Below are 26,070 nucleotides of genomic sequence, written 5' to 3' on the forward strand. Positions count from 1 at the left end.
GCCAAACCCTCCCAGCTCCTCTCTGAGGGCGGAGGTTCCAGCGGGGTCTGAGCCTTTCCCTGCACAGGGATCTGTGCTCTCCTACGGCTGCCCCAGAAACAGGAGCGCATGTGTGGAGAGCATCTTGGGCTCTGGGGTCCCTTACTCAAGGGTCCATCAGTTCTCACAGCTTCATTCTTCCATCTCATTAACGCTCTGACGGAAGCTCTGGCCAGGGCAGCCTTCCCACGGACTCCCCATGGCTATGCAAGGCCTGTAAAGTTGGGAACAGAAATTGGGTTTATGGGATACACAGGAGTCAGGTGGTCACTGGGCAATGTGGCTGCGAATCACTGAATGGCCCGAGGGGAGGCTGGCTTGCTGTCCCTGGGGTCTGCCGGAGGCCTAGAGAAACACACTGTCTCCCACCATGTGGGAAGAAAGAACAGGATTCCATCAGATTAGAACTTTAGGAAATGGCTATTTCAACCTAGAAGAGAGGACCAGGTGGGATTCAGGATACGAAAGTCTACGGAAGGCAGGGTGAAGTTCAAGGTGGAAGATGACAACGCTGAGACCCTGAGTCTCTGTGTATGTGCTGCCTAGGCTCCCATGACAATGTACCACAGGCGTATTAAACAACAAAAGTTTAGGGAATTCCCTGGTGGTCCAGTGGTTAGGACTCCATGTTTCCACCGCAGGGAGCCTGGGTTCGATCCCTGGTCGGGGAACTAAGATAAGATCCCACAAGCTGCTCAGCACAGCCAAGACAAAAACAAAAACAAAAAACAAAAACCCAACAGAAGTGTATTTTCTCACAGTTCTGGAGGCTAAAGCTTTGAGATCAACGTGTCCGCAGGGCTGGTTACTTCTGAGACCTCTGTCCCTGCTTGCAGACGGCCACCCGCTCTCAGTGTCCTCATATGGTCGTCCCTCTTTACGTGTCTGTGTCCTAATTTCATCTTCTTATAAGGACAGTGGTCATATTGAATGAGGACCTGCCCTAATGACCTCATTTTTAAAAAGCCCTCTTTAAAGACCCTGTCTCCAAATAGGCACACTCTAAGGTCCTGGGGGTTGGGACCACGACATGTGAATCTGGGGGACACAATTTGGTCCATGGCACGCCATCTCCACAGCCTCTTGTGCATCATGAGAGTGGCTTTTTCTGCATGTGGACATCACACTCTGTCCTGTGCTATGTGCCCCTGTGTACTGTGCTCCCAGCCCAAGAGTCACTGTGAAGGCTGGAAGCCAACTGGCCCTCAGGTGTTTTGGCCCCAGAACCTGACCAGTGGGGACCCAGTATAATGCAGTGTTCCTCTCTGACCCATCGGGTTCTCCCTCTCAGGAAGCAGGAATTTGAGCTGTGCTCAGAGACACTGGGAGCCCCTTTTCGATGGGAAAGACCAAGTCACTGGCCTGGAGGATGGGTCCTGGGGGGGGACGAGCGCCATCATTCAAGTTCTGCATGAGGGCAGCTGAGCATCCTGGGCGTGGCCTTGAGGAGCCACAGGAACTGGGCAGCTGCTGGTTAGTCTCCTAGCCCTCGTTACACAGTCGCCTGGCGCACTGTTTCCTCACCACCCCGAACTCCAGTTAGGATGGAAAGATGTACAAGCAGTAGACACAATGGGGAAGAGGCCATGGGATGGGCCACTGGGTGATGCCTGAGAAGCCAACGCCAGGTCCAGGATGAAGGCAACATGAGAGCTTGAGTGTATGTATCTCTGTGTGGGGTCGCCCAGACACAGACCCCTAGACAAGGGTTCACCTGCAAGCAGTCGATAAGGGAGAGGCCTGGGGAGGACCAGCAGGAAGTGGGGCGGTGGGACGGAAGGGAAGAAGGCAGCCAGGCTGTGCTAACCAGCAGACCGCCACTGAGGGCAGCTGGGGTCGGGCCGCTGGGGACCCCTGGAGACGTGGGACGTGTGTCCCTCTGCCTCCCTGCTTATCATCAGCCTCCACCTGAAAGTGGTGGAGGCCATGGACCTCCCAGGCCTGGCCAGCGTCCCGGGCTCTAGTGCCCTCTTGCCCCTCCTGCCCCTCAACCTGTGGTGCTGGCAGCCGCTGCACATGTCAGGCAGGGGGCTGGGGCACCACACTGTGCTCTGTGGCGCCCATGGCCTCCCATCCAGAGCCACCAGGGCAGGACCTTGGGCCACATCATTTCAGGCTCAGAGGAGCCGGCTGTGTGAACTGGTGGAGAAGGACCAGCTGTTTCTGAAAGGTGCCTTCCTGGTCAGACTATAGGTGTCTGACCCTCTATCACAGACACAAAAATCCGACTCCTTGGGCTTGAGCTCGTACATCTACCAGCCCCCCCCAACCTTTTCCATCAGTCTATGCTGAGGCAGTTTTTTTATGTTGCAGCTAGCAGAGCTAAAGAAACACAGAGAGGTCTGGAAGCAAACACCTAAGTAAAACACCTTTTAATAGTTCTCATAAATGTCTCAGGTTAAGGAGACCAGCGCCAGACCCAACATAACGTGTTAACTTATTGTCCGTTTCCCCCAAATCACGTAAAAGATGGGTAATCATTTAAAGATACAAGATCAACTTGCAATTGAAAATCTATTTTTCTTGTACCCTTTATCATTCTGGGGGGGAGGGGAGTTGCTTACGTCACCAAAACCGAGGAGATGGTAGGCCACGGGCCCAGGGCTGAGAACAGATTCAGAGTGTGCCCTCAGGTGGACCCCTGGCCTGTTCCCCCTCAGTTCTTGGGGAGCACTTGCCGGCCCAGGACGGCCCCACAGTACCCAGAGAGGCAGCTGGCGTGTAGGCTTCTTGGAAGGAGTCAAGAGGCTGGCAGCACACTGACCTCACCCAGCGGGCTGGGACCTGAGCGCTGGCTGCCAGCCAGAACTGGCAGGTCTCTGCTCCGTGGAGAGGGCCGCCACACAGCTGTCTTCTGCAGAACAGGAGGGAGCCTCCGTGCTCCCTCACCCTGAGTCCTCCTCTCCTGAAATAGGACAGGGCGCTCTGGTAAACCCCACCTCCACGCTATGGACCCCTCCTTTACAAGAACGCTGCCTTGTTCATATGCGTAGGTGCTGAAATTCTCAGAGACTGTTTCCTCATCTGCAGGAGGACAGGGTGGGCATGATGGTAAGATAGGATGATGTAGGGAGGGCGCCAGGCAGCTACCTGGCCACAGAAGATACTCAGTAAATGGTGGTGGTTATCGTGGCCTCCAGGTATGAGGCTGGGGGCAGGGAACCGGGGCTTTCTACCATTCTGTGAAGGAAGGCAAGAACACCACAGCTGAAACAAGCAGCAAGGAAAGGGATGGGGCTTTTTTTCACCCAGGTCTTTCAATAAACATTCGGGCAGGAGGGAACATTTTGAGGTGATGGAAATGTTCTGTGTCTTGATTGTGGGGTGGCAGTGACACCAGCGCAGCATCACCAGTCCGCAGAGGAGGGGGAGAAAGGACTTGGGCTGGGTGGATACCTTAGACTCTGCCATCACCCTCCAGGTGCCAAGTTCAAGGGCAGAAAGTTTTAATTTTTCTGGAATTAAGATTTAGCAACCTGTCCTGCCTTCTCCCACATAAGTAGACAGACACACACACCCCTCAGCCCTGGTGTAAAGGATTCCTCACCCAGACATCTCAAATCCCGCAGGTGTCCGAGCCGCCCTCCCTGGACTGTCACTCAGGACCGCGCCCGCCGGTGGTCTTTTCTTATCCAATCGCGCCACCCTGCGGACAATCTGGACACTGCAGACTCCCCAACCTGACACCCACCAGCTGGTGTTGAAGGCGGGGGCGTAAGAAAGTAAAGGGATCCACGTGTGGAGCCGCGAACGCCTCTGCCGGGAGGCAGTTTCACCTCGGGCTTCCCCGGGACAATCAACGAAACGAGCTGGAATTGCGGGCCCTATTTTCGACTGTCAGACATTGACGAATTTAACCCGTTCGGCCCCTAGTCCGCTGCCCCAGACCCACCGTTCAGAAAGGAACCAGGGCGCGGGTGGAGGTCGAGGCGTCCATAGTACGGCGTCCTTTCCTCCCTCGGATACACCTGCGGCCCCGCCGAGGCCTTGGCACAGGAAGCTCTGAATTGGGGTGGGCCGTCTTCCTGCCTCCCGCGCTCGGACCCCAAAGCCCGGCATCGGCGCGGCGGCTCCCCCTGGTGGCCGGATGGCGCCACTGCACCGCTCGCCCGCGGCCCGGGAGCGGCGCGCGGGGTGGAGGGCTCACCCTTCACAGAAAGCCTCCCTTTGCGGTCGGCCGCACCTGCACCTGATGGGGACCGAGGACCAGCGGCAGTAGCTGGAGCCCCGACTCGGTGGTGGGCGACAGGTGAGGGTCTCTCCTTCCTAGTAACCCCCCCCCCCAATCGGAATCCCTCTTCGGCATCATTCTCTTATTCCCTGAACCACCTGGGCCCCCCACTCACCCGCCCTTACAGAACTGCCCACAGGGGCCGACACGTGCGCAAGGACCGCTCAGGGTGGCGGACACCGCATCTTGGGGCCCGTCGCGGAGCCCTCCCCAGTGGCCAGCGCGCGCCTGGACAGCAGGACCAGTTTGCTGTTGTTTGTGCCCAAATGTCATAAAGCTGGGGCGGGGACGGGAGGTGGCACGTACTTGGAGGGTGAAGGCTGGAGGGGAAATTACAATAGAGGAAGTGAGTGTCCGCTAATGCAGGTGGCCCAATCGACGCGCGCTTTTCCAAGCCACCCGTGCACCTGCCGTGCCTGCCGCCGTCTGACTTGCACACTCTAATCCTGGTTCGGAGCCGTCGACTCCTCACCGGGCCGGGCCGCGCGTCGGTGGAAATGCGGTCGGGGACCTAGCGAGCGCAGCTCCCTCCCTGCGCTCTCCCAGGGGGCGAGGCTGGGCGCGTCGCGGAGCTGGGGCGCGGGGCTGGGGCGCCTCCTGGCGGCGACAGCGCGCGGGCCACGCGAGTGTCCGCCGGTTCCCTGCGAGTCTGCACTTCTCGATTTGCTCGGGTGGCGGCGCGGAGGCCTATTCGCCTCTTCATTAATAATGATGCCCCGGGAGGAAGGAAAAAGAAAAAGTCTTTAAAAACCAGACAGGATGGATGGGAGAGGAAAGTGTGTGTGTGTGTGTGTGTGTGTGTGTGTGTGTGTGAGAGAGAGAGAGAGAGAGAGAGAGAGAGAGAGAGAGAGAGAGAGAGAGAGACGGAATTGGGGCGTTGGTGAAGGCAATAAAACTCAGATCGCTTCCTTGGAGAGATAGCGGCGGCTATAATGCGCTGGGGGATCAGGGGTTTATTTGCAGATCCTGGATAAAAGATGATATATCGACACAGTTTAGAGTGTCATTGCGCCCGGCCTCTCAGGAAGCCACAAGTACATATTTCCTGAAATACCGGCCAATACAATATCTAATCCACACGCCACCTAAGAACGGGAGGGGAACCTCGGCATCTCACAAGCTGGCGCCTGGTTTCTGAGTTCTGGGCCGGGAGACCCCACCCGGGCTGGATCTCGTGGCCCCGACACCCCCTCCCATAGCCTTTGTCTTCAGGCCAAGTAATCACTTACTGTTGGGCCTTAATAAATACGTCTGAGAACTGTCCTTATGCTCGGTAAATATTGGATTAGCTTTTCAATGACCAGGCTCTTGAAAAGGCTGGAGAAATCCACACCAGGTCTGAACTAAGCCCAACAGTCAATAGGTAAGGAAAAGACGCTATTTCCTTGGCTGCGGTGGGGAGCGTGGAGATGGGGGGCTCCTACCCTTATCAAGTTAGCTGATTCTACTGAACATGACAGCAGTTGTAGAAAATAGAAAAAAAGGGGGGTGCCCAAGTTTTGGATGAGCTGGAATTTCCACCTGGCCCTTGATGGGTTCTATTTCTATGTCCACGGCGCCCAGCCTCAACAAGAACTCTTTTTGTCTAACGCGTATTTTTTTGTTTGTTTGTTTGAGGGATGTTTATGGGAGTTTCTGACTCGGCTCTTGGGAGAGAGGATGACCCAAAGGATCTTTGGCCGCCCCCCCTAACTTTGCTTAGGTGAGACAAAACCGGGCAGATTCCTTGGAAGTTCCGCTGTCTCCCTGTTTTGCAAGCGAAACGATGCAGGAGACATTGAGAATTAAAGAGGAAGTCCTTCTCTCCTCCCGCACAGGGGTGCTGGTGGTGAAAGAAGTTTCTGAACGGGTTTCCCGTCGTGGCACCGAGGCGCCAGAGGGATCCCGCGCATATTTCGAATGACAGGGTGTTGGTAACCGAGGGGTCCGGCTGGATGAAAGTGGCCTCAGAACCGACTGTGGCGGAAATCGAGCTGGGCCTCAGACCGAGCGGTCTCGCGGCGTCCCTGAGTCGCTCCTGCAGTGCGGGGAGGGCTGGCTTCGCGCGCCCGGGCGTCAAGACGCGTCCGGTGCGGGAACAAGGGACCTGGATTTTCATCTATCCTGGAGCCGCGAAGCTCGCGGCCTCTGAGCTTCCCCCAGGCCCTGGGCACCTCGGTGTCCTCCTGAGCCCGGCACGGTCCGATGGCCTCTACTCCGGGCTCCCAGACAGACAGGAGAGGCCTAGCCGCCTGCTGCGCGCGCAGGAGCAGTGAAGTGCGCGCAAAGAGCCCCGACCCTGAACGCCGACGTTCGCAGACCCGAGCCCCAGCTAAGAGCCAGTATTTGGTAAAGAGACAGAAGCAGAGACAGAGACAGAAAGAGAAAGAGAGATCTCCAGCTCTCAGAGTGTCACGGGGCCTAGGCGGGGCAAGCGCCCTCTGAAGCCATCAAAGACAGGGGTGGCTGTTTTCCCCTCCTCCAGCCTCCTCCCCAATAGATATAGCACGAATTTTTAATGCGTCTTCCTTTCACAGACAACAATACAGGGTTTGAAAGCCGGACACAATTTGGGTTTTGTGCGGTTCCCTCCTCGCGCTCCCTCGGCCCAGCTGGCCATATGGAATCCAGCATGGAGCCCGCGGATGACAAAGGGACCCAGTGACAGGCCCAACAAAACCCCAAGGAGACTTCTGCCTGACTCCGGGATTCACTGCCCGCGATAAGCGCGCTGAATGGTGCGGGGCGGAGGGGGGCGGAGGGGGGGCCCCTTCTCCCTCTTCCCCTCTCGCTGTCCCCTGCGATCCTTTCTCTGTCCCTTTTTAATATGCACGCCTCTAACATCCCTGGCTCCCAGCTCTCCCATTGTGCCGTTTTGTGCGGCCCGCTGTAGATTGGGCGAAGATAGACTGCCGAAGCGGACCCCGCGCCGGGTGCGCTCCCAGGGCGCTGGGGTTAGGGCCACACAGGCTCCGCGGGCGCTTTTATTGACTCCATGGGGACCCGAGGACAGAGAGAGGCGGGCGTCGGGCCCACCTCCCCGGCTCCCAGCCGCCGGCGCGCACACCCAGACTGCAGGCCGGTAGGCCTAGCCACTACCCCAAACGCGCCCTCAACGAGCACACGTGGATGCCTGCGAAAATTTGGCCCTTCCACGCTGCCTCCTTCCCCTCTGGAGGCCGGGGGGGGGGAAGCTCCTACGATCATTTTTGGCCCCCGGAAGTTTTGGGTCCTGGAGCAGTCAAAATCACCCAAGTCTTGGGGCTGTGCCTCAGGCCTCGTGACAACCCCACTCCAAGAGGCTCGGAACTCTCACCTCCCCTGCCGACGGATGGGGATAGAGGGCAGTTACAAGAGGAATGTTGAGTGATTGGTATCAGGGCAAGTTGGGCATTCGGCTATTGCAGACACACGATTTGGGGAGAATTCTCCTGGCCTTTGCAAAGAGCAAGAAATAAAACCCCAAACGTTTCCAAGCTAGTGTGGGGAACAAAGGTAGACTTTCCCTCATTTAGGAAAACCTGGAAAAACCCAGTCGAACCTGGAGATGTGAAAGGACATTTAGGAGGATATTAGAAAGACTCCAGCGCCCTCAATTACCCAGGGGCGGCTGCGCATCGCGGGAATAACGTGTAATCACGTCCCCGGGCGTGTGGCGCTGAGTGCTATTGACGCGCAGATTTGGTCACACGGATAATCATGTTTGCTTTAGATATTGAATTAAATCTGATCATCAACTAGAGGTAGCGACAAAGTCAGCTGGGACCGCTCCCTTTGCTCGGCCTCCTCGCCCCCGCCCCCAGCCATGAAGGTGGAGCTCGAGAGAAAACCAGAGACACAGTTTCCGAATGGGGCCGACTTTCAATCCCGAGGCTTCTCCGAGCGCGGTCTGAGCTGCAGAGCCCCGGGTATTTTCGGAAATCCGCGAGATAGAGGAGAGAGGCGCCCCTCCCCCCAAGTCCGCGGCGCCCTCTGAGACGCTCCCCGGCGCGGGCAAGTAGGAGCCAGCGTCCTCCAGGGAGCTCTCCCCGAGGCAAGGGTGGGATGGGATCAGATCTCTAGCAGGTTAGGACCCTCCCCTTACCGCAGCCCAGGAGGCCGCGACGCATCACCCCACCCCCAGACCCCTACTTTCTAGCGAGCAATTCGCCCAGCTTCATGCCAGAGAGCTGGCCTGGGGGACCGCGCACAGCCAGATGCTAGGAGGGGACGAGGCGCGGCATCCAGTCCAGGGACAGAGGCGGGAAACTCGGAAAGAGAGGGGATGGAAGGAAGGCTGGTTAGCAGGGATCGCCTCTGACTCCCACTTCCTGGCTCTCCCCGGCCGAGGAGCCCAGGGAGGCCTCAGCACCTCCACCCACCCCGTAGTCTCCCGCGCCCGGGTCCCCGCGTCCCTCCTTGTGGCCGAAGCTTGGAGCGCCCCGAAACGCGCCCCCGGCCCCCGCGCCCAGGTCTAGGCCGCCTCCCGGCCGCGGATTTGCAAGGGGGTGGGGAGATAAGCCGACCAGTCTCAACCTCAGCGTCCCTCCCCTTCTTAGCACGAGGTAAATCAAATGCAACAAAATGAAAGTCATCGAGTGTAGTGGCTTCAACAGCTCCTCAGGCTGAAGGAGCCACTCGTAGATTTGGGCGAGCGAGGGGGGCTTGCTCTTCTCGCCTTTGCGTTTTCCAAAGTCACTCTTCCTCTCGCGCCAGGGCGCTGCCGCCCGGATGCAGACCTCGCGTGAGGCCGGGAGACAGGCTGGGAGAGGCCGAGCGACCCCGGGCGGCGGGTCAGCCACTCGCAGGCCCGAGGCCCAGCGCTCCCGCGCGGGCCCGGGGTCCGAGGCGCGGGGCCTGGCCCGCCCGCCCGGGAGGGGCCTGTTCCGAAGCCTCCCCAGCGCCCCGGGTGCTCCGGCTCCCAAGGGATGCGCGGGGGAGAGCGCGGCCAGCGGCCTGGCCCGGCTCCTTGCCCGAGACCTCCTGCCCGGCGCAGGGCGACAAAGTAAGACAAACGGGAGGGCCGGGCTTGGTTTTTTTAAACACAGGATTTTTATTAAAATTCTTATTTTAAAAAAATTGAAAGCTTTCAGCGCCCGGCGCTCTTGGGGAACCGCACGGAACCGCTGAGCTCCAAGTTCCGGGGCCCAGGACCCGGAGGATGGGGCAGGGGGCTTCTCGCTCGCCTACACATTTTTCCTTTTTCATATTTGAGAAATGTTTGCACTGAACAAAATAAAAAAAGAAAAGAAGAAAGCAGGGGTAACCAAATATAAGCAAACCAAAACAAACCACAAAGAAAGGAGTCGGGCCCTGAGGGGTACAGGCCCTTCCAGAAGGTCATTTTGGCAACAATCACCACCGATATTTACAACGAAAAGCGAAATCTGCCACCAGTTGTCAGAACGTTTACATGGCCATAAATATTTAGCATTTTCTTATTTTAAAAAAATGGAGAAAAAAATCCTCTATATTTTTAAAGTGTTCTCCACTTGCTTCAGAAGAAGACGGCTGACAATATCGCTACTCACACAAACATATTTTACAAAATTCACAAAAGCGGGGCGGGGGGGGTCTTTTTCTCCTTCTCAGGTGAGGACGTTAACGCTGGGACCATTCGGTCCCCGGGGAGAGGCAGAGAAGCGAAGCTGCGCAAACATTCTGTAAACACGGCTTATGGTTCAGCCGTCTCCAAAGGTTCAAACGGAGAGAGGGATGGGGCGGAGCTGGGGGGTGGAATCTGCCTCTCCAAGGAGGTGCAACAACCTCCTGGCGCCTCCCCAACGGAGCCGAGAGTCAACTCGACTCCAGAATAATAATTATAATAATATAATAACCACTGTAAGGGCCGAGTCCTCCTCGCCTCTGCCGCTGGGGTGGGGCCTGGGCCTGGGCCGAGAGTCTCGGAGGGGCGACGCTCACCAAGTCCACTGCTGGGCCTGGACCAGGGGGTGTGCTGTCGGGTACTGGGGGGTGCCGGCCGAGCTGTACTGGGCGTTGTACTGCATGTGCTGCAGAGACTGCGCGCTGTAGGCCGAAAAGGGGATGCCCGCCTGGAAGGTGGCAGCTGCCAGGTCCTGGGCTTTGAGCGCGTGGCACGGTTTGCCGTCCCTGACCAAAACGGGCACGGCCACCCGGCGCGGCGAGGGCAGGGGCGTCACCTCCATACCTTTCTCTGCCCGGGCGCGCTTCATCTTGTAGCGGTGGTTCTGGAACCAGATCTTGACCTGCGTGGGCGTGAGGCGGATGAGGCTGGCCAGGTGTTCGCGCTCTGGCGCCGACAGGTACCGCTGCTGCCGGAAGCGCCGCTCCAGCTCGTAGGTCTGCGCCTTGGAGAAGAGCACCCGCCGCTTCCGCTTCTTGCCGGCCTCCCCTCCGCCGCCGGGGGTCTCCTTGTCATTGTCCGGTGACTCGTCGGCCGAGGGCTCCGGGGACTTGGAACTCGAGTCCTGGGGCGCCGCGCCGGCTGCCAGCCCATGCACTGGGGGAAAGAGAAGCCCATCAGGAGCCTGGAGGCCGCGCGCGGCCGGGCCCGACCCCGCGCGCCCCGGATCCTCCGTGCGCCCTCGGGCCTGTGCGCCCCGCAGCCAGGCCCCGCTGCCTTCACCTTGACCCCCGCCCTGCTCCACGCCGGACGAAATCGTCGGTGTCCGCCCCGGGGAAAGAGAAGAAGCGGCAGGAGTAGGGGCTCGGTGCTCTAGTTTCTAGGGGTTTGCCCAGTGTGGGTGCGTATTTTTTTGGGGGGGGGGGTTGTGGCGCGCGGAGGAGATCATCGCGGGTTAAGGGCTCCGGCCCCCTTAAGCAGTTTCCTCTCCGGAGAGACGTGGGCAGATTTTTAAAAGAAAAAACCCACAATCCTGGCATTGATCGGCTCGGCCATTTAAGGCAGGTTTGGGGGGCTTTCGTTTCTGCTTTCCGACTTTCTGGACACCCTCCGCACCGCACAAAGCGTCCTCTATGAAGTGCAGGGGGCAGGGTGAGCTATTTATACCCGGGCCACCCTCTCCCCGTACCCCGAGGCAGCCTGGCTCGCTCCAGTGCTCCAGGCCAGTCCTTCCCGGCTGTCGGAATGGGGGAGGGGGGCTCCGGCCGGAGCCGTCAGTTCTGGTTGGCGTCTGTAACCAGCCCTTGGGAGGTATTCCCCTCCCCTTCTTCCTCCTAATTTCTCTTTGGAAAAAATATCTGAGACCAAGTCTCCTTCCCGGACTAGGGGGGGTCTGACGAAGAGGGAAGAGGTAAGGCATCCCAAACAAGCGTTAGGCGTCCTTCTCGGGGCGCAGGGTGAGGGATCCGGCTTACAAGGCTCCATCCCTTTTCTCCCCGCCCCCCCCCCCCCGGCGCGCAGCCCGGGCTGCGGCCACAGTAACAGAGGCGGTCACAGCCGCGGCGGCCAAGTTTCTCTACTTACGGGAGTACTGGAGGCCCTCGGTGCTGGCCAGCCAGCGCGTGTACGGGTTGTCGCTGCTGTCGTAGAAGGGGTTCTTTAGGGGCAGGCTCTGCACCGTGTCCAGGGCGCCCTGCCCCAGCGGCCCGGCCCTCTTGGCGGGCTCCGGCCCCTCGCTCTCCTCCTCCGGCCCTTCGGCCACCGAGCCCTCCTCATCGTTGGTGTCCGGCAGGTCCAAGATGTCCTTGACCGAAAACCCCGTCTTTGTGTTGGTCAGCGACATGGCCGGGACCCAGCAATTTATGCCGCAAAGTTGTAGCTTCACTTGGTCAATTCGTTGCGCTCTCAGTAGGGGCGGGGGAGGGGGTATGGGGAGAGGGGTTGGGGGAGGGGAGGGGGGATGGGCTTTAATTATTGAGATTATTATGTTTAAGAAAAAGAAAGAAACTCTGGGAAAGGGGAGAAAAAGAAAGAAAGAAAGAAAGAAAGAAAGAAAAAGCCCAAGGCGTTGCCTGTGTCTTCTCTGCAAGCACGCGGAAATGGACGCGGGGAGCTGGGCGGCCTGCGCGCCAGCGCTGCGGGCCGGGCCCGAGTTTGTAACTCCAGGAGGGGTGCCAAGGCGGCGTCAGCTCCGGCTCCGGCGGCCGCTCAGCGCGCGGTGGCGGCTGGTGGCGAGGAAAAAATGGGCCATTGCCCGAGCGATCAGTCCATATAAGGCTGGGCTCCACTCACGAACCTGGGGAGAGGGGGGGGAGAGGGGGGGAAGAGGGGGAGAAAGAGAGGGAGGGAAAGATAGAGGGAGGGGAGGGAAATGGGGGGAGGGAAAGAGAGAGAGTGAGGGAGGGAGGGGGAGCGAGAGAAGGGTGGAAAAAAAGGGGGAGGGAGACATTAAAACGCAAAGGTTGGACACGTGTGGGCGGGTCTTGGAAGTCAAGTGGATGAAGACTGTATTTGCAGATGTGAAATTGTGGGTTTTGGGGAGCTCCGCGCTCCCAGCCAACGGCCCTCTAGAGCAAGATGAGAGGTGTAACGTGTCAATTAATTGCAAAGACGGGGCGAGCCTTTTTTACCCAGTATTTACATACAAAGGACCACCGCGTCGCTCGCGAGTCCACACACTTGAAAGGGCAGTTTTAACAAATTGCATCTTTAAAAAAAAAAGCGGGGAGGAGGAAAGAAAACAAAACAGAAACCCGGAGGAGGAGAGAAAAAGAGAATCCTCCTTAACATTCACCGGTTCCTACCTCCCCGCCCCTGCGCGCCTGCCCCCAGCAAGCCGGAAAATTGGCAATTTGTGGCGCCTTTGGAAAAGGGGGAGGGGGCGCAGGCTGAGCCGCGGAAATCTCTCCTTCCCATCGATGGCCGTTCCCTAAACAAGATCCGGTTCAAATGGCAAGAGCCCAACTTCTGTAAGCCTCCTAGGTCAATATTTTGGTTGAGGCTTAAGGATGAGTACTAGAAATGACGAGGCAAGTAATTGATTCTAGTTAAACGCCGAAAGAGCCCGAAACCCAGGAGAGGAATCGGCTCGGGGCCGGCCGGAGCCACCACCAAGCGACACCACCTCCCCCGCCCCGACACCCTTTATTTGCTAAAGACATTTATTTCCTTCTCCCCGCCTCCCCTCCCCTCCCCCCTCCCCCCAGCTCTGTGCGGCTGAGCAGGACCGCGCAGTTCACTTTCTGCTTTGCGGGCGCCCGAGGAGGGGCGGTGGGGGTGGGGAAGTCTCCCTCGGGCCGCGATCGGCCCGGCCCCACCGCCTCCCGGCCCCGCGCCCTTCCTGCCCCCTATTATGCCTCCCTTTCCAGCCTCCAGCGGTGGCAGAGGCGGGGGGGGCAAGGGTAGAGGGGAGGGGGCAGGGAAGGGGAGGGGCGGGGGCGCTGTCTCCAGCCGGGGTGAGGACCCCGAAAACCGCGGGGAAGGGGGTCGCACGGCGGGAGGTGCTGCTGAGTTCTCTCCGGAGTTTTCTTCTCCCCGGGGAGTCCTTTCGGACGCACCAGGGGCGAGTTCTGAGGACACGCTACAGGCTCCCAGCTTGCGTGAGGTTTGTGTTCGGGTCCCAGCCCCGGGCCGGCCTGGGAACTGCACTTTCCCGGGACGGCACCTCCTCCCCGGCGCGGGCGAGGAAAAATCCAGGCCGCACTTCCCGCCCCTCCTTCCATTCCAGTTTCTTTTTTTTTTTTTTTTTTGCGCGCGAGGGAGGTTTGCTACCTGATGCTCATCCGCCCCAGAGGAGCGTCAGGACGGTGCTTGGCCTGGGGGCGGGGAGGGACGGAGAAGGCCGCGGAGGGGGTCGGGGTCTGCCCACCCCCAAGTCCTCCGCCGGGGCCGCCTCCACGCCGGCGAGCGCAGCGCCGGCGCCCGTACTCCCCGCTCGCAGCTGCGGCCGCCGCGCCCCGGCCGCCCCCGAGTTACCAGCGCCCGGCGAGGGCGCCTCTCCCCGAGCCGCTCGGCGGCTTTCTGCAGCCCTCGCGGCCTCGCCCCCAGTATGTGACGTGGGTGACAATGGCCCAGGTTAGAGGGAGCCCCTCGTCGGCGCGTCCTGGGTGGTCGGACCCGGGCAAACACAAATACAAACCGATTGCTAAGCTGCGGACAATGAGCGAAATGTAGACAAATGTCCCGCTCCCGTTGGAAGCCTTTGTCCCGGCTCGGTTTTTGCATTTATTTCAGTGGAGAAATAATACATGATTGACGCTCTCTTTCAATGTGTCCTAACTGTTTGGAATAAATCTAAGGTTGTTCCTAGTTGTCATGGCATTCAACCCTTTTCAATGGACTATCTCTTCATTCATTTCTGAATCCGTTCACAATATTAAGGAAACCCCTTCATGTCGACGCTCCCCATTCCTCTCTTTCTCCTACTTTTCCTTTTCTCCTTTCTCCCCCTCCTTCCGCCCTTTCCCCTTTCCTTCCCCCTTTCCTTCCCCCCTTCCTCCCCTCCTTCCTTCCCCCCTTTACCCCCCACAAGAATTAGAAACCGGTTTGAATCATGTTCCTTGAACCCATTACTTTTCGTGCTTTTTCCCCCTCTTTCTCTTTCCAGTCTGCCTTTCCCAGCCTCCATCCGCCTTGCCTCTCCCTCCCCCCTCTCACTCGGGAGCTCTGTGCCCCGTCCAGTCGGAGGAGGGAAGTTGGGTTTCCAGGCATCACAGAGGCCCAGAGTTTGGAAACAGGGGCTGTCGGGCCTACCCCAGCTATTGTTACTCAGCTGCTAAATAAATAACTGGAGAGGAAAAGTTCCTCAACCCAAGCTTTGCAGAAAAAATCATCCTGGTCACTCCTCTTATTCCTCTGTCCCAAGGGAGGGGTGTCTCTTGGGGACCAGGGTAGGCTCTAGGAAGGGCCAGAAATGAGTCTGGTTGGGCCACGCCAACTCTTGGGTTGGGTGAGAAATGTCCCCTTTGGCAAGAAGTGTCTCTTTTGCGTATCCATCTTTGGGAGGGGTGCCCCCAGACCCCTCCGCGGAGCCTGCGCAGTTCCTCGTCTTGGAACCACCTAGTTCCACTTCGCTCCCAACTTCTCCCTTCCCCCATAGTGGCCTTTCTCCCAGGATCTCATCAGCGCTGCCGCAGTGGGTCATGTCCCCTCCCCGGCCCCTGAGAGCCTGCACTTCGGGCAGAGCATCTGGGAGACAGCTGTTTTCCTACAGGGGGATCCAGCCTCCTGGAAATTGATCCTGGAGCGGGAGCGCTGACAACCGCGCCCGGAGAAGGAGGCCTCGGCCCAGTTCACTGAGGCGGGGCTGCGCACAGCACCGGCCCCTCGGCCTCGACGTGCCTGAGTTCTCCCACACCACAGGTCGTAGGGTCCCCTTCCTTGCTGGAGCACTTGCAGGGCCACACTCCCCCGCCCGCACAGGCCGTGTTCTGGGTCTCTGCTCCCTCGTCCACCCTCACCCCTGCTAGTTTTTCCCGCCCCTGACCTTGGGGCTGCGGAGCAGGGAGGGAGCCCGAGGGAGCCTCAGCCTGGCCTCCCGCAGCCACGCTCAGCGCCCTGCGAAGCCCGATGCGCTGTGCTCAGTGTCTCCCTCCTGGGACCTCGCGAATCCATTTTGCCCAGCGCTCCATCGCCAGTGCGGTTCCCGCGTCCGCTTCCAAAGCGCTGACATTTGCAATTGAAAAGGCGCAGGGAGACCGCCGGGAGGCTCGTAATTGAAGGGGAGAAACTCGGCTTGTTAGAGGAAGATCATAAAATGCAAGTCCCCCAGGAGTGGTCTGCGGACGCTGGGAGGCCGGCGGGAGACCAGCTGGCGGCTGGGGGCAGGTCCGGTGCCCAAAGCACGCTCCAGGGTCTCCCGGACCTCATGCGACCCGAAGAGCAGGGCCAGGCACCAAATTAACCTTTACACACAAATTAAACAGGTGACTGCATCCGGAGGGCTCCCCAAGAGGTCTCGCTGGGAGCACCACAGCCTGGTCTTTTGGAGCCAGGGGTCTCCTGCTCGGCGAGATCCCGCACACCCAGCAGGTCGAGAGTGCCAAGCCCCACGCCCCTGGCCCCTCCAGGGTCCTTATTAATGTCCCCGCTATCCCCACCCTATAGGCTCTGAACATATCCGTGTCCTCTGGCACCAGTTCAGCTCTGCTTGGATGTGCTCGGCTCCCAAGGTCCGGATTCTTCAGTAGCTTCTTTCCGGGTCCCATCCTGCAGCCAGGAGAGGACAATGTCCTGGGTTCCATCGTGTTTGGGTTTGGGCTCTGGGCTCTGCCGCCGGCGTTGCGGGAGCTCCTGAGCGCTCAGCCTTGGGCCTTCTGCGACGAACTTGGGGAGAAGTTGAGACGGTGCTGAAAGTTTGATGGCAGCTGGTCTGGGCCGGAGGGAGACATGTTTAGCCCTCTTTGGCGTGCGACAACCACCGAGTACCCCTGCCAGGGTCACCCGAGCAGCCAGAGGTCCCCTGCCCCGGGTCTTTATGCTCGGCGCTGGGGCTCCAGCTTCCTTACAAATCTCGAGCTCTCCCTCCCTTTTTCCCACGTTTGGGACGAGCTCAGAGGGCGTCGCAGGCCCCGAGGGGAGGTGGGGGAGAGGAGGAAGAGAATCTTCCTCTTCGCAGGCTAGAAGAATCCCTCTTAGGAGGCTTCTCAGGCCGCTCAGCTCCTCTCTGCGGCTCGGGGTTCGGGAGGGATGGAAGCGCAGGCGCTGGAGAGGGCGCGGGGGAGGTGAACCACGCCGGAGGCCCGGGCGGGAGGCGAATGTACACAGGGTAAGTGGCCCCACTCCAGGACAAGTGGCCCTCCAAGTCGGCCCAGTGTTTACCTGTTTACTTTCGCAGGTAGCTCAAACACGAGCGCCTTTTCTGAGCTCCGGAGCACGGGGGCGGCCCTGGTGCGCCCGGGTCCCCAGCTCCTTGCGCCCGCGCACCGCAGTTTGACGCCCCCTGTTGGGGGAGGGGTGAGCTCTGAACAGCAGCAAACAAGGCAGGAAAGGAAGGTCCTTTGGGAAAATGAGAAGAAGTCTGGGCACACCCACGCGTGGGAGCCTGGCTCGGTGTGCCTGTGGGTGAGGCGGGCTGGTGGGGCGCCCCCAGCGCCCCCAATCCCCGTTCCTCTCTCAATCTCAGAAGGCCTCTTGGCTTGAAGGCCTCTTGGGAGGCGCTCTGCTCACATCCTTCCCCTTTCAGGCTGGTGAGAGCTTGCTGGGTAGGTGCCTCCTTTAGAGGAATTTAGAGCAGAAAAAGTCCGAGGAGGGGTACCTTGAGGACCACTCTAAAACGGGGGTGCCTCGAGGAGCCCAAAGCCTCGCAGTCCCAGGCAGCACCCCTCAACCTCCCCATCCACAAAAGCGCGACCAGTCATTAAAAATACAAGGTCTTTCCCATTATTTGGAAATACTGATTTGACTTCATTTCTTTTCTTTCTTTTTTCGAATGAAAAGAGGTTGAAAAGAAACTCCTTTCCTGGTACAGTACATGGCTGAGCGTGTCCCCTGCACATCCCATCTCAGATAACAGCCTTCAAGTGGATTAGTTTATTGTCTGGTTAGCGCCAAGGTGCAAGCGTTTGTCTTCATTCACTCTAGAAACAAAGCGCATTGCACCTTCCTTCTCTGCGAGGATTAGCCGCGCTGGACACAAAGGTTTTGTTGGAGGGGGAAGGTTTATTTTATCTCTGGTCGGAGACTCAGGAGCGTGGCATGCACTCGAAATCAACGGGGACAGATAATGTCTCCCCATCTGGTCCCCGAGCTTGGCGATAAAGACGCCCACCTTTAAGATGCACTCCTCCAAGGTATCCCATGGCAGCTTCAACTCCAAGTGGGGGAACGGGGGCTGCTGGAAGCAGGAGTGTCAGCTCTGGCCGCCGGATGAAAGATGTCGAGGAGTGTGGCCCAGGGTACCACCTGAAGCAGGACCTTTCCCAACCAGAAAACTGAAAGGCAGGCTCATCTCTGGTGGATCCTGGCACCAACTGGCATCACTTCTGCCCCCGAAGGAAGCCGAGGTCCCTGGAAGTCCCTGCAGGCTGTGGGGGCGGGAAGCAGAATGGAGCGGCTGGATGGGGGAGGCCTACAGCCCTATCAGTGAGGCCAGATCAGAACAGGTGCAAATCTCTGGCAGGAGAGACCCACAGCCAGCGGACAGATGGACCAGAAAGTAGGGACTAGTGTGAAGAGGAAGGAAATCTCAGTCCACTTTGGGTTCAAGTCAAAGGTGAGTTTTCTCTTTCTTTGATCCGTATTGTGTTAACTCTTACCACAGGAGGTAAGAGTGGGGGCACCTCCCAGAAGGACAATCCTCCCAAGCCACCAAGGAGATGTTGGGCAGAGAAGTTTTCCAGGCCCAGAGACAGAGCTCAGATTCTGTATCTGACCCCCCTTTCCCCCTTCCCCCCTTCCTCAGGAGCATCAGGAACTCTATAAAGCCATGGAGAGAACTGATCTAGGGACCTAGAGCCTGGAGTCTCCCTGCAATTGTGGGCGCAGGGCGCAGGCATCCTTCTGAGCTATCTCCCCCTACGTTTCTTCAAGGTGAAATACACAACACTTTACCAATTATCTGGCTTAGGAAAAAAAAAAGGCAGACATTTCCTGAGGACATAAATTGTAATAGAAATTAGGATTTCTCTTTTTATTAATCAGCCTCATTGTGTGGGCGTAAGACCCTGCGGACATATGTTAGGACTTTGATAAATGTGCTTTAATGAGATCTTTGAAAACGCATCCAATAAAATAAAAGGCGAGAAAAGCCGTTTAACTTTCATGGATGTTAATTGAACACGAAATGTGGCTCGGGGCGCGCTGCAAAATGGAAAGGGCCTTCCTCCAATATTTTCTTTAAAAACGTAGCTCTAAGCCCCCCTTAGGCCAAATGAGCCCGTCCCAGCCAATCCATTGTCACCGGTTTATTGGGGAACCAAACAGCACGTCCCCCCGGGCTCACCCCTTTGCTTTATTCGTTCGCGCTTCTCTAATGATTAAATATGTTACAATGAGATTACGCATCGTCAATGTTGCCTTCAGGAACGTTCTTCCAGCCAAGCTCGACCTTCCCCCGATAAGGGTGATTTCAATGCAGGAGATCTGGGTTTCTCAAGGAAACAGGGCGCCGAAGGCACGTTCTTATCTGAATTTACTTCTTAACACGTGACAAAATCATTACAAGACTTCGAAAATCCAGCGGCCTCTCCCAACGGGTCAGTACTCAGCACTTAGAGCTGGGCCAGGAGGGCTCTGTGCCATGTAGCGCTCGTCGGCGCGGGGAGGCCGCGCTCCCAGCCTGCGCGGAACCTGGGAGCTGTGCCTGGAGCGCGAGGAACCGACCCGCAAGGTCCTCGGGCACCAGCGGGAGGGGGTTCCTGGGGCTCTCCCTCTCACTTCTCCAGTCTGAGCACCCGAGGTCCACAGCCCTCCTCCAGACGCAACGCCTCCTTCCCACCCCCAAGCGCCACCAGGATCGAGAAGGCGCGAGAGGCGCGCCAAAGGGCCTCCTTGCAGAGTGTGTGTATGGGGGGCGCAGAGGGGGCGCCCCTCGGAGACCAGGGCCTCAGCAGAGCCCACTGAGGCTCATTTCCGATCCTCTGGCGATCTCTACTGACACAAATGAGAACTGTCTGGCGCCTGACGCGGTCCCCTCAAAGTCCAGGCTTGAGCCGCCTCCCCAAAGACCCCCGACCCCTGCTCGGCCCCCAACCCCGGTCCTTCCTGCCGGCGACTCCCGCCCTCCCTTCCTCCTCCTCCTCACCCCCCACCCCGTGGCCCAGTTCCGCCCGAGGAGCACCTCTTTCTCCGCTAGGCGCCATCTCCAAATTACCTTGGGGACATCGCCTCGTCCGGCAGCCCCATGCCGAGCCCTGCGCACACCGGGGAGACTTACCCGGCGGAGGCGGGGCGGAGGCGCTCCCTTCCCGGCAGCGGTCCCGGCGGCCCGGGAGCCTGCGGAGCCGGCGGTGGGGAGGGGCCCGAGGCGCGCGGCGCGCCCGCTCCGCCTCCCACTCCCGACGCTGCGGCGACAGCCTCGCCGAATCTCCAGGCGCGCCTTTATCTAGTCCCCCACCTCCCCGGACCTCCTCCCCGGCGCCCCTCCTCCGCCGCGCCCTCCCGGGCGGGGCTCCGAACCTCGCCGCGCCTCTCCTCCCCGCCATCCCCGCCAGCCGCACCTGCCGGTCCTGGCGGTCCCGCTCCCCGGCGGGCGGGAAAGTGCGCGGCGGCGGGAGCACCTGGCCTCGGAGGCAGGTAAAACTTTTCCGGGCCGCGGGCGCGGCGGGCGGGGCCCGGTCCCAACCCGAGCGCCCCCCTCGTGACCAGCGGAGCCGGCGGCGGACCTGAGACGCCCGGCACTTGCCCACCTGCTGCTTCCGGACCCCCGCGGCTGGGCGACCGAGCTGAGAGCCGCGAGAGCGCGTTCCGGTCCCCCGCAGCTGCGATGCCCGCGCGGGGTCTGGGGCCGGAAGAGCTACGGTGCTCGCCCGACAGCCGGCGGCGACGCTGGGCTCCTGTACGTCTCCCCGCGCAGCCGCGCGCCCCGCACCCCCCGACCACCCCCGGCCGCGCGCGCGAGCGGGAGGCTCACCTGGAGCGCGGCTGCGCCGGGAGCCCCGGCCCGCGAGCGCGCAGATCCCCGGCTGCTCTTTATCCTGAGCCACCGGCGGCTGCAGAGCCGCGGGCGCAGGGGCACTGGCGCGGCGGGCCCTCCCCCTCCCGGCTCCGGCTCCGTGCCCGGCGGCCCCACCCTCCGGCTCCAGCCCCGCGGCCGCAGCGCAGCCCCAGCGGAGGGGGCCGCTCCCCCGCGCCGCGCGCTCTGTTTGTTTTCCTTGCCCGACTGACGTGAGTCAAAATATTGGCCATATGTTCAGCGGTAATAAATTGGGTATGAGCGCAAACACACTTCGGCTTCGATGGCTCTTTCAGCTGCCACATGGCCGGCTTGGAAGGAGGGGGCGCTGCCACCTTGCTGCGGCCCCATCCCCAAACAGGCGGGTGGTTCCCTCTCCTGAGCGCCCCTCGGAGCTGGAGATCTGGGACCCCGGGGCTGTCCTCTCCCTCGCCCCTCCTGCGTCCCCAGCGGTGCCTCGGACCTCGCAGCTCCCGGCGAGCCCGGCTGTTGCCTAACAAGGTCGCCATCTATAAATTGCTTGGTCGCTAAGACGCCATAAAACCGAAGGGCCAGATGTGGCACGTTATTTATGTGTGAAACTGCGTTTACACTAGATAGCCGATCCAAGGCCGATAGCACGGCTCGGCGGGAGGTCACAGACCTCTAGTCCCAGGCTCCTGGCTCCTCCCCCAGCACACTACCCCCCTCCAGATTGAGGGGTGTTGGTCTTTCTGGGAGAGGGATTCAGCTCCGCGGCCCAGGAAAAAAGTGATTTCAATGCACTTGTGCCAAGGTGCCACCTGTCCAGGATTAGAAGCAGCCTCTGGGATTTATTTCTGTAGCTTTTCTGTTCCTTTTTTTTTTCATAGGGCCTGGGAGGCTGTTTTATTTTCCAGGCGGTTGATACGTCCCGTGAGACTTTGGTGTGAATAGGAAAGGTGGTATGTGAAAGCTGAAGATGTTCAACCCTGTATGTCGGTGGGATTTGAGAGCCGGAGCCTCCTGACCCCTAGGGAGGGATTTTTTTGGAGGGGAGGCAGAGATGGATGTGGAACAGTTCACCTGGCTGAAGGAGCACCTGAGATTATTCCTACTTCAAGCCTGACTGTGGACTCAGGTGTCACATGTCACCCACCTTATTTAAAAGGCAGCCAAGGCACTCAGACAGAGGTAATCCTACATTGGACGTGATATCCTAGTGGCCCTATGTGATTCCGGAAAGGGAGGTCAATACTGTGTAGTAACAGAAAACAATTGTTCCATTTTTCCCCTCCAGAGGGTGGCCTTGGGGCTGCATGTCCCCAAACTGGTCACCTCACACTTTACTCACATGAATTCATTAAGAGTCATTGTCTCTCCTGTGCCATTATTTTACTACTTCTTGAAGTGAACCAAATTCCCTCTATGGGTAAGAAGCACTGAGCCGGGCCCCCTACCTTCCTTTTCATCTTCAAAACGCCTGGGGTTCCCTGAATGACATCTTCCATCTGTCCAAGGAAAATCAGAGATGAAAAATGTTGTCCTACTGCAGGGAAAAACATAAGCATTTGACTTCACTATTACAAGTTACCCCGGGTCTGTGCTCACTGGATAACTGTCCTTAGTGGCACTTAAGGGTAGAAAAATGATGCTGTTGAAAGGGGTGGGAGAGAAGGAGAGAAGGGATATGGGGTGGGGGTGGGGGAGAAACCCATTCAACAGGTGCAAAAAAGAGCTATAAAATGAACCTCTTAACCTTAAGTGCAGAGCACAAACAGTGCCTCTCCAGATATGCTCTCCTGGACCTTACAGTGAACTCCCAGAAATCTTTACTGCAGAGGAATCTGGGGCTTCACTCAAGTCTGCTGGAGTTGTTAATGTTGGAAAATGACTACTGCATTTCACTCTTTTTCTTGGATTTTAAGTCTCTACTTATGGTTCAAAACAAAATCTAGAGTGTATTTTTGGGTTTACATCACCTCCAAGTGTAAACTCTGTAATCACTGATAAATCACTTCTCTGGGTGAAAATGTTGCTTCATGCCCAAAATTGGACAAAGGGATTTGAAGACAGACCTTCATATTTGTAGTCCTCACAGGGAGGGGCATCTTTGTCTAACAAGTGTCCCATAGAGAGGCTCATCTTTTTTCCCTGCCCTTCTTACTGATAACTGCTATGTAGTGAACGGGGCTACAGATAATGAGCTTAGAAAGCCAGTGTTTGGTGTTCTCAGGTGGAAAACTGAGAGACCTGAAACAAAGGGCACATCAAGTCAGTCGTTATATAATTCCCTTTGGGGGAAAAACTAGTTAAAAATAGCAAATATACCAGGGTATCAACTAGGTAATTGATAATAAAAATCCATTACAAAGGAAGTGCAGTGGGGAGCAAGATTTAAATAAAATATAACTGCTTCGGTAAACTCACACGTCCTCTCTTTGAGCTTAACTAGCAATCCAGTAATGAACTTGGTACACGTAATTGTCCTCAGACCTAAACAGATTTCATGCAGTGTCTTTTCTTAGTTCCACTGTGTTTTATGCTGTTATTACTTCAGAGACATTCCTGTCCTACCCATGGACTCAAAATTCATGGACTTTTCCATGGGAAAAACCTTCCTCTACAAAGTTCTCCAAAGGTGTCAGCTGCAAGGTGATGCTCTGGGAGTGAGCAGTTCCTGGTACTTACAAGTAAAAATCAACCCAAACAAAAACGTTATACTGCTTTGAACCCACCTAGGAAGGATATAATTGCATTGTCTTGAGAAGAGCTACACAGTCGTTCCCATGGAGAGAGTTCCTTGCTCCTTACAGCTGCTTGGGCTGCTGTGAAGTCCAGTTAGTCAAGGAAGGCAGGTGCCTTGTTTGTGCTTTACTTAGGCATCATGCATGGTGGCCAGAGTAGCTCCACGGAGGTGAGAGCTGAGATGGACTTGGAGGAAAGTCAGTGCCCACCACTCCCGACAATGAGGGGCTGTCAGGAAGCTTGGAGCATCTGCAAATATCATCATAATGCAAAATGGGGTGTGGAGGAGACTCTGCAGATGGTTGATGCCCCTTCCAGTATCCTCAGCCAGAGAAAGCGCCAGTTGAGCTCATCCGACATGAATTCCTGGTCTACTTTATCTGAAAACACACCTGCTTCTTTTCCTCCAGTGCATCCCTCAACAGAGCCAGAAGGCAGATGACATAGTCTAATGAGGCTCTTGGGCCCCCAGAGGCTGAGAATGATACCAGCTCTCTCTTATGTCCTGCACGGAACTGGGGATGGGCAAACACAGCGGGACACAAAGCATTTTGTTAAAGCATTGGCAGCAGCTGAGAAATGTGGTGCCACATGTAAGATCTTCAAGAAGTAAAAATCAAATTCATCTAGAGATAGAAACTAGACTAGTGGTTGCCTAGGACTGGGGCGGGGGGCATGGGGAGGCTGGGGAGTGATGGCTAAGGGGTGGGTTCTTTTGGGGGTAATGAAAATGTTCTAAAAATGATGGTGGTGATGGTCATACAACTCTATGAATATACTAAAAGCCATTGAATCGTGGACATTAAATTGGGTGAATTGTGTGGTATGTGAACTATATCTCAATAAAACTGTTCAAAAAGTGAAGTGCATTTCTTTTTTCATTTCGGCTAGAAGGTGCTGGGCTAGAAGGTAGGAGAGGATGGAGTTTGGGGAAGACAGGTGATCCTCAAAGTAGTTTTTTATTTCCCCAACTTTTATTCTGACCATTTTCAAACACACACACAAAAGTTGAAAGCATAACAGAGCACACGTTTGTGTACCCTCTACCTGGATTCAACAGTTGTTTACATTTTGCCACTTATGCTTATCACTCTCTATAAACTCATTTTCTTTTTGTTGAACTATTTGGAATTAAGGTTGTAGACACCACGATACTTTCCCACGGAATATTTCAGTATGCATCTCCTAAGAAAAGATATTCTTCAACATAATCACAATAACATTACCATGCTTTAGAAAATTAGCAATAATTCATTATTCAAATTTCTCAAATTTTACCCAAAACAAAATGTATTTTAATAGCCAGTTCATTTTTTTCCAGAGCCAGGACCTATTAAAGGTTCATGTGCTGCATTGCTGCATTTGATTTTTAAAATTTTAGTTTTTTATGTCCTCATCCTCTTAATTTACAACAGTCTTCATTGTCTTCCTTCTTTCTCTCCTTTCTAGTATTGAATTTTGAGAACCCAGATCATTTGGAGAATACACCCATTCTGGATTTGCCAGACTGTTTTCTCCTGGTGTCATTTCCCTTGTTCCTCTATCCCCTGAACAGCCAAAAAATGGATGTTAGATCTAGAATCTGGATTAGGTCCATGCTTCACATTTGTGATGGGGATGCCATGTGGGTGGTATGTCACATTGCATCTCATTAGGAAGCAAATCATGTCCCTCTATTAGTGAGACTGTTTGATTATTTGGTTATGGTGGTGATTGCCATATTGTCCCATGTGAATTAGTAATTGATTAGTAAGTAATCTTAGGGGCGAGTGATACTTTGGCACTGTTTCAATACTCTTTGTCACTGTGTAAACATTCCCCATATTCCCCAATAACTTTTCATCCAGTGGTTTTTAGCATACATTGCCTGAATTCTATTGTTCCTTCTACACGTACTTGTTGGTATTTTTCTGTAAAGAAGAGCTTCCTTTCCCTCAGCCCCCTTCATGGACTCATGGAGTTAAACTTTTAAATATGTTATAAGCAATTAACACTATTCTTTTTTTTTTTTTTTTTTTTTTTGCGGTATGCGGGCCTCTCACTGTTGTGGCCTCTCCCGTTGCAGAGCACAGGCTCCTGACGCACAAGCTCAGCAGCCGTGGCTCACGGGCCCTGCCACTCTGTGGCATGTGGGATCTTCCCAGACCGGGGCACGAACCTGCGTCCTCTGCATCAGCAGGCAGACTCTCAACCACTGCGCCCCCAGGGAAGCCCAACACTATTCTTTTGATGCTCAAGTTATCCAGATTGTACAGTGCACAGCAATGCACTAGAGTGTGTTGAGGGAAAAGTCAGACAAAGAAAATGATGAGAAACTTGGGGGAGATCATGAGCCTGCAGAATTAGTGGGTTTTGGCAGTTCTTGACAACCCAAGTTATCATGGAGGACGTTTGTGCATATTTCCAACTAACAATGAACGGTTCATCACCCACAAAAAAGCTCTTATTCCACATTTCCAGGGAGTCCAAATGTGTTATAGACTAAAAGCAACTAATATATTGAATGTACCTCAATGAAATGTATCACCATTAAAACAAGACAAAAGAAAAAAGATTGATTTTAAGGATTCCTCATGTGATTATATAGGCTGGCAGGGTGGGCTGGCAGGTGGAAACCCAGGAAGAGCTGATGCTGCAGTTCAAGTCTGAAGACTGTCAGACTGCAGAATTCCTTCTTGTTTTGGTGAGGGAGACACAGCT

At 56.6% G+C, this 26,070-nt stretch overlaps 1 protein-coding gene across 1 annotated transcript; it reads right to left on the reverse strand.

Moving 5' to 3' along the window:
• Positions 1 to 9,340: 9,340 nt before the first annotated feature.
• On the reverse strand, positions 9,341 to 12,334 carry NKX2-2 (NK2 homeobox 2). Its single transcript, XM_081255746.1, has 2 exons — positions 11,637 to 12,334; positions 9,341 to 10,709 (listed from the first exon to the last, which is right to left on the reverse strand). The coding sequence occupies exons 1-2, from the start codon at positions 11,893 to 11,895 to the stop codon at positions 10,147 to 10,149; spliced, it is 822 nt and encodes a 273-aa protein (XP_081111872.1). The 5' UTR covers positions 11,896 to 12,334; the 3' UTR covers positions 9,341 to 10,146.
• Positions 12,335 to 26,070: the final 13,736 nt, after the last annotated feature.

The sequence above is a fragment of the Mesoplodon bidens genome (assembly GCF_964165515.1).
Source record: "Mesoplodon bidens genome assembly, chromosome: 15".
NCBI classification, from domain to species: domain Eukaryota; kingdom Metazoa; phylum Chordata; class Mammalia; order Artiodactyla; family Ziphiidae; genus Mesoplodon; species Mesoplodon bidens.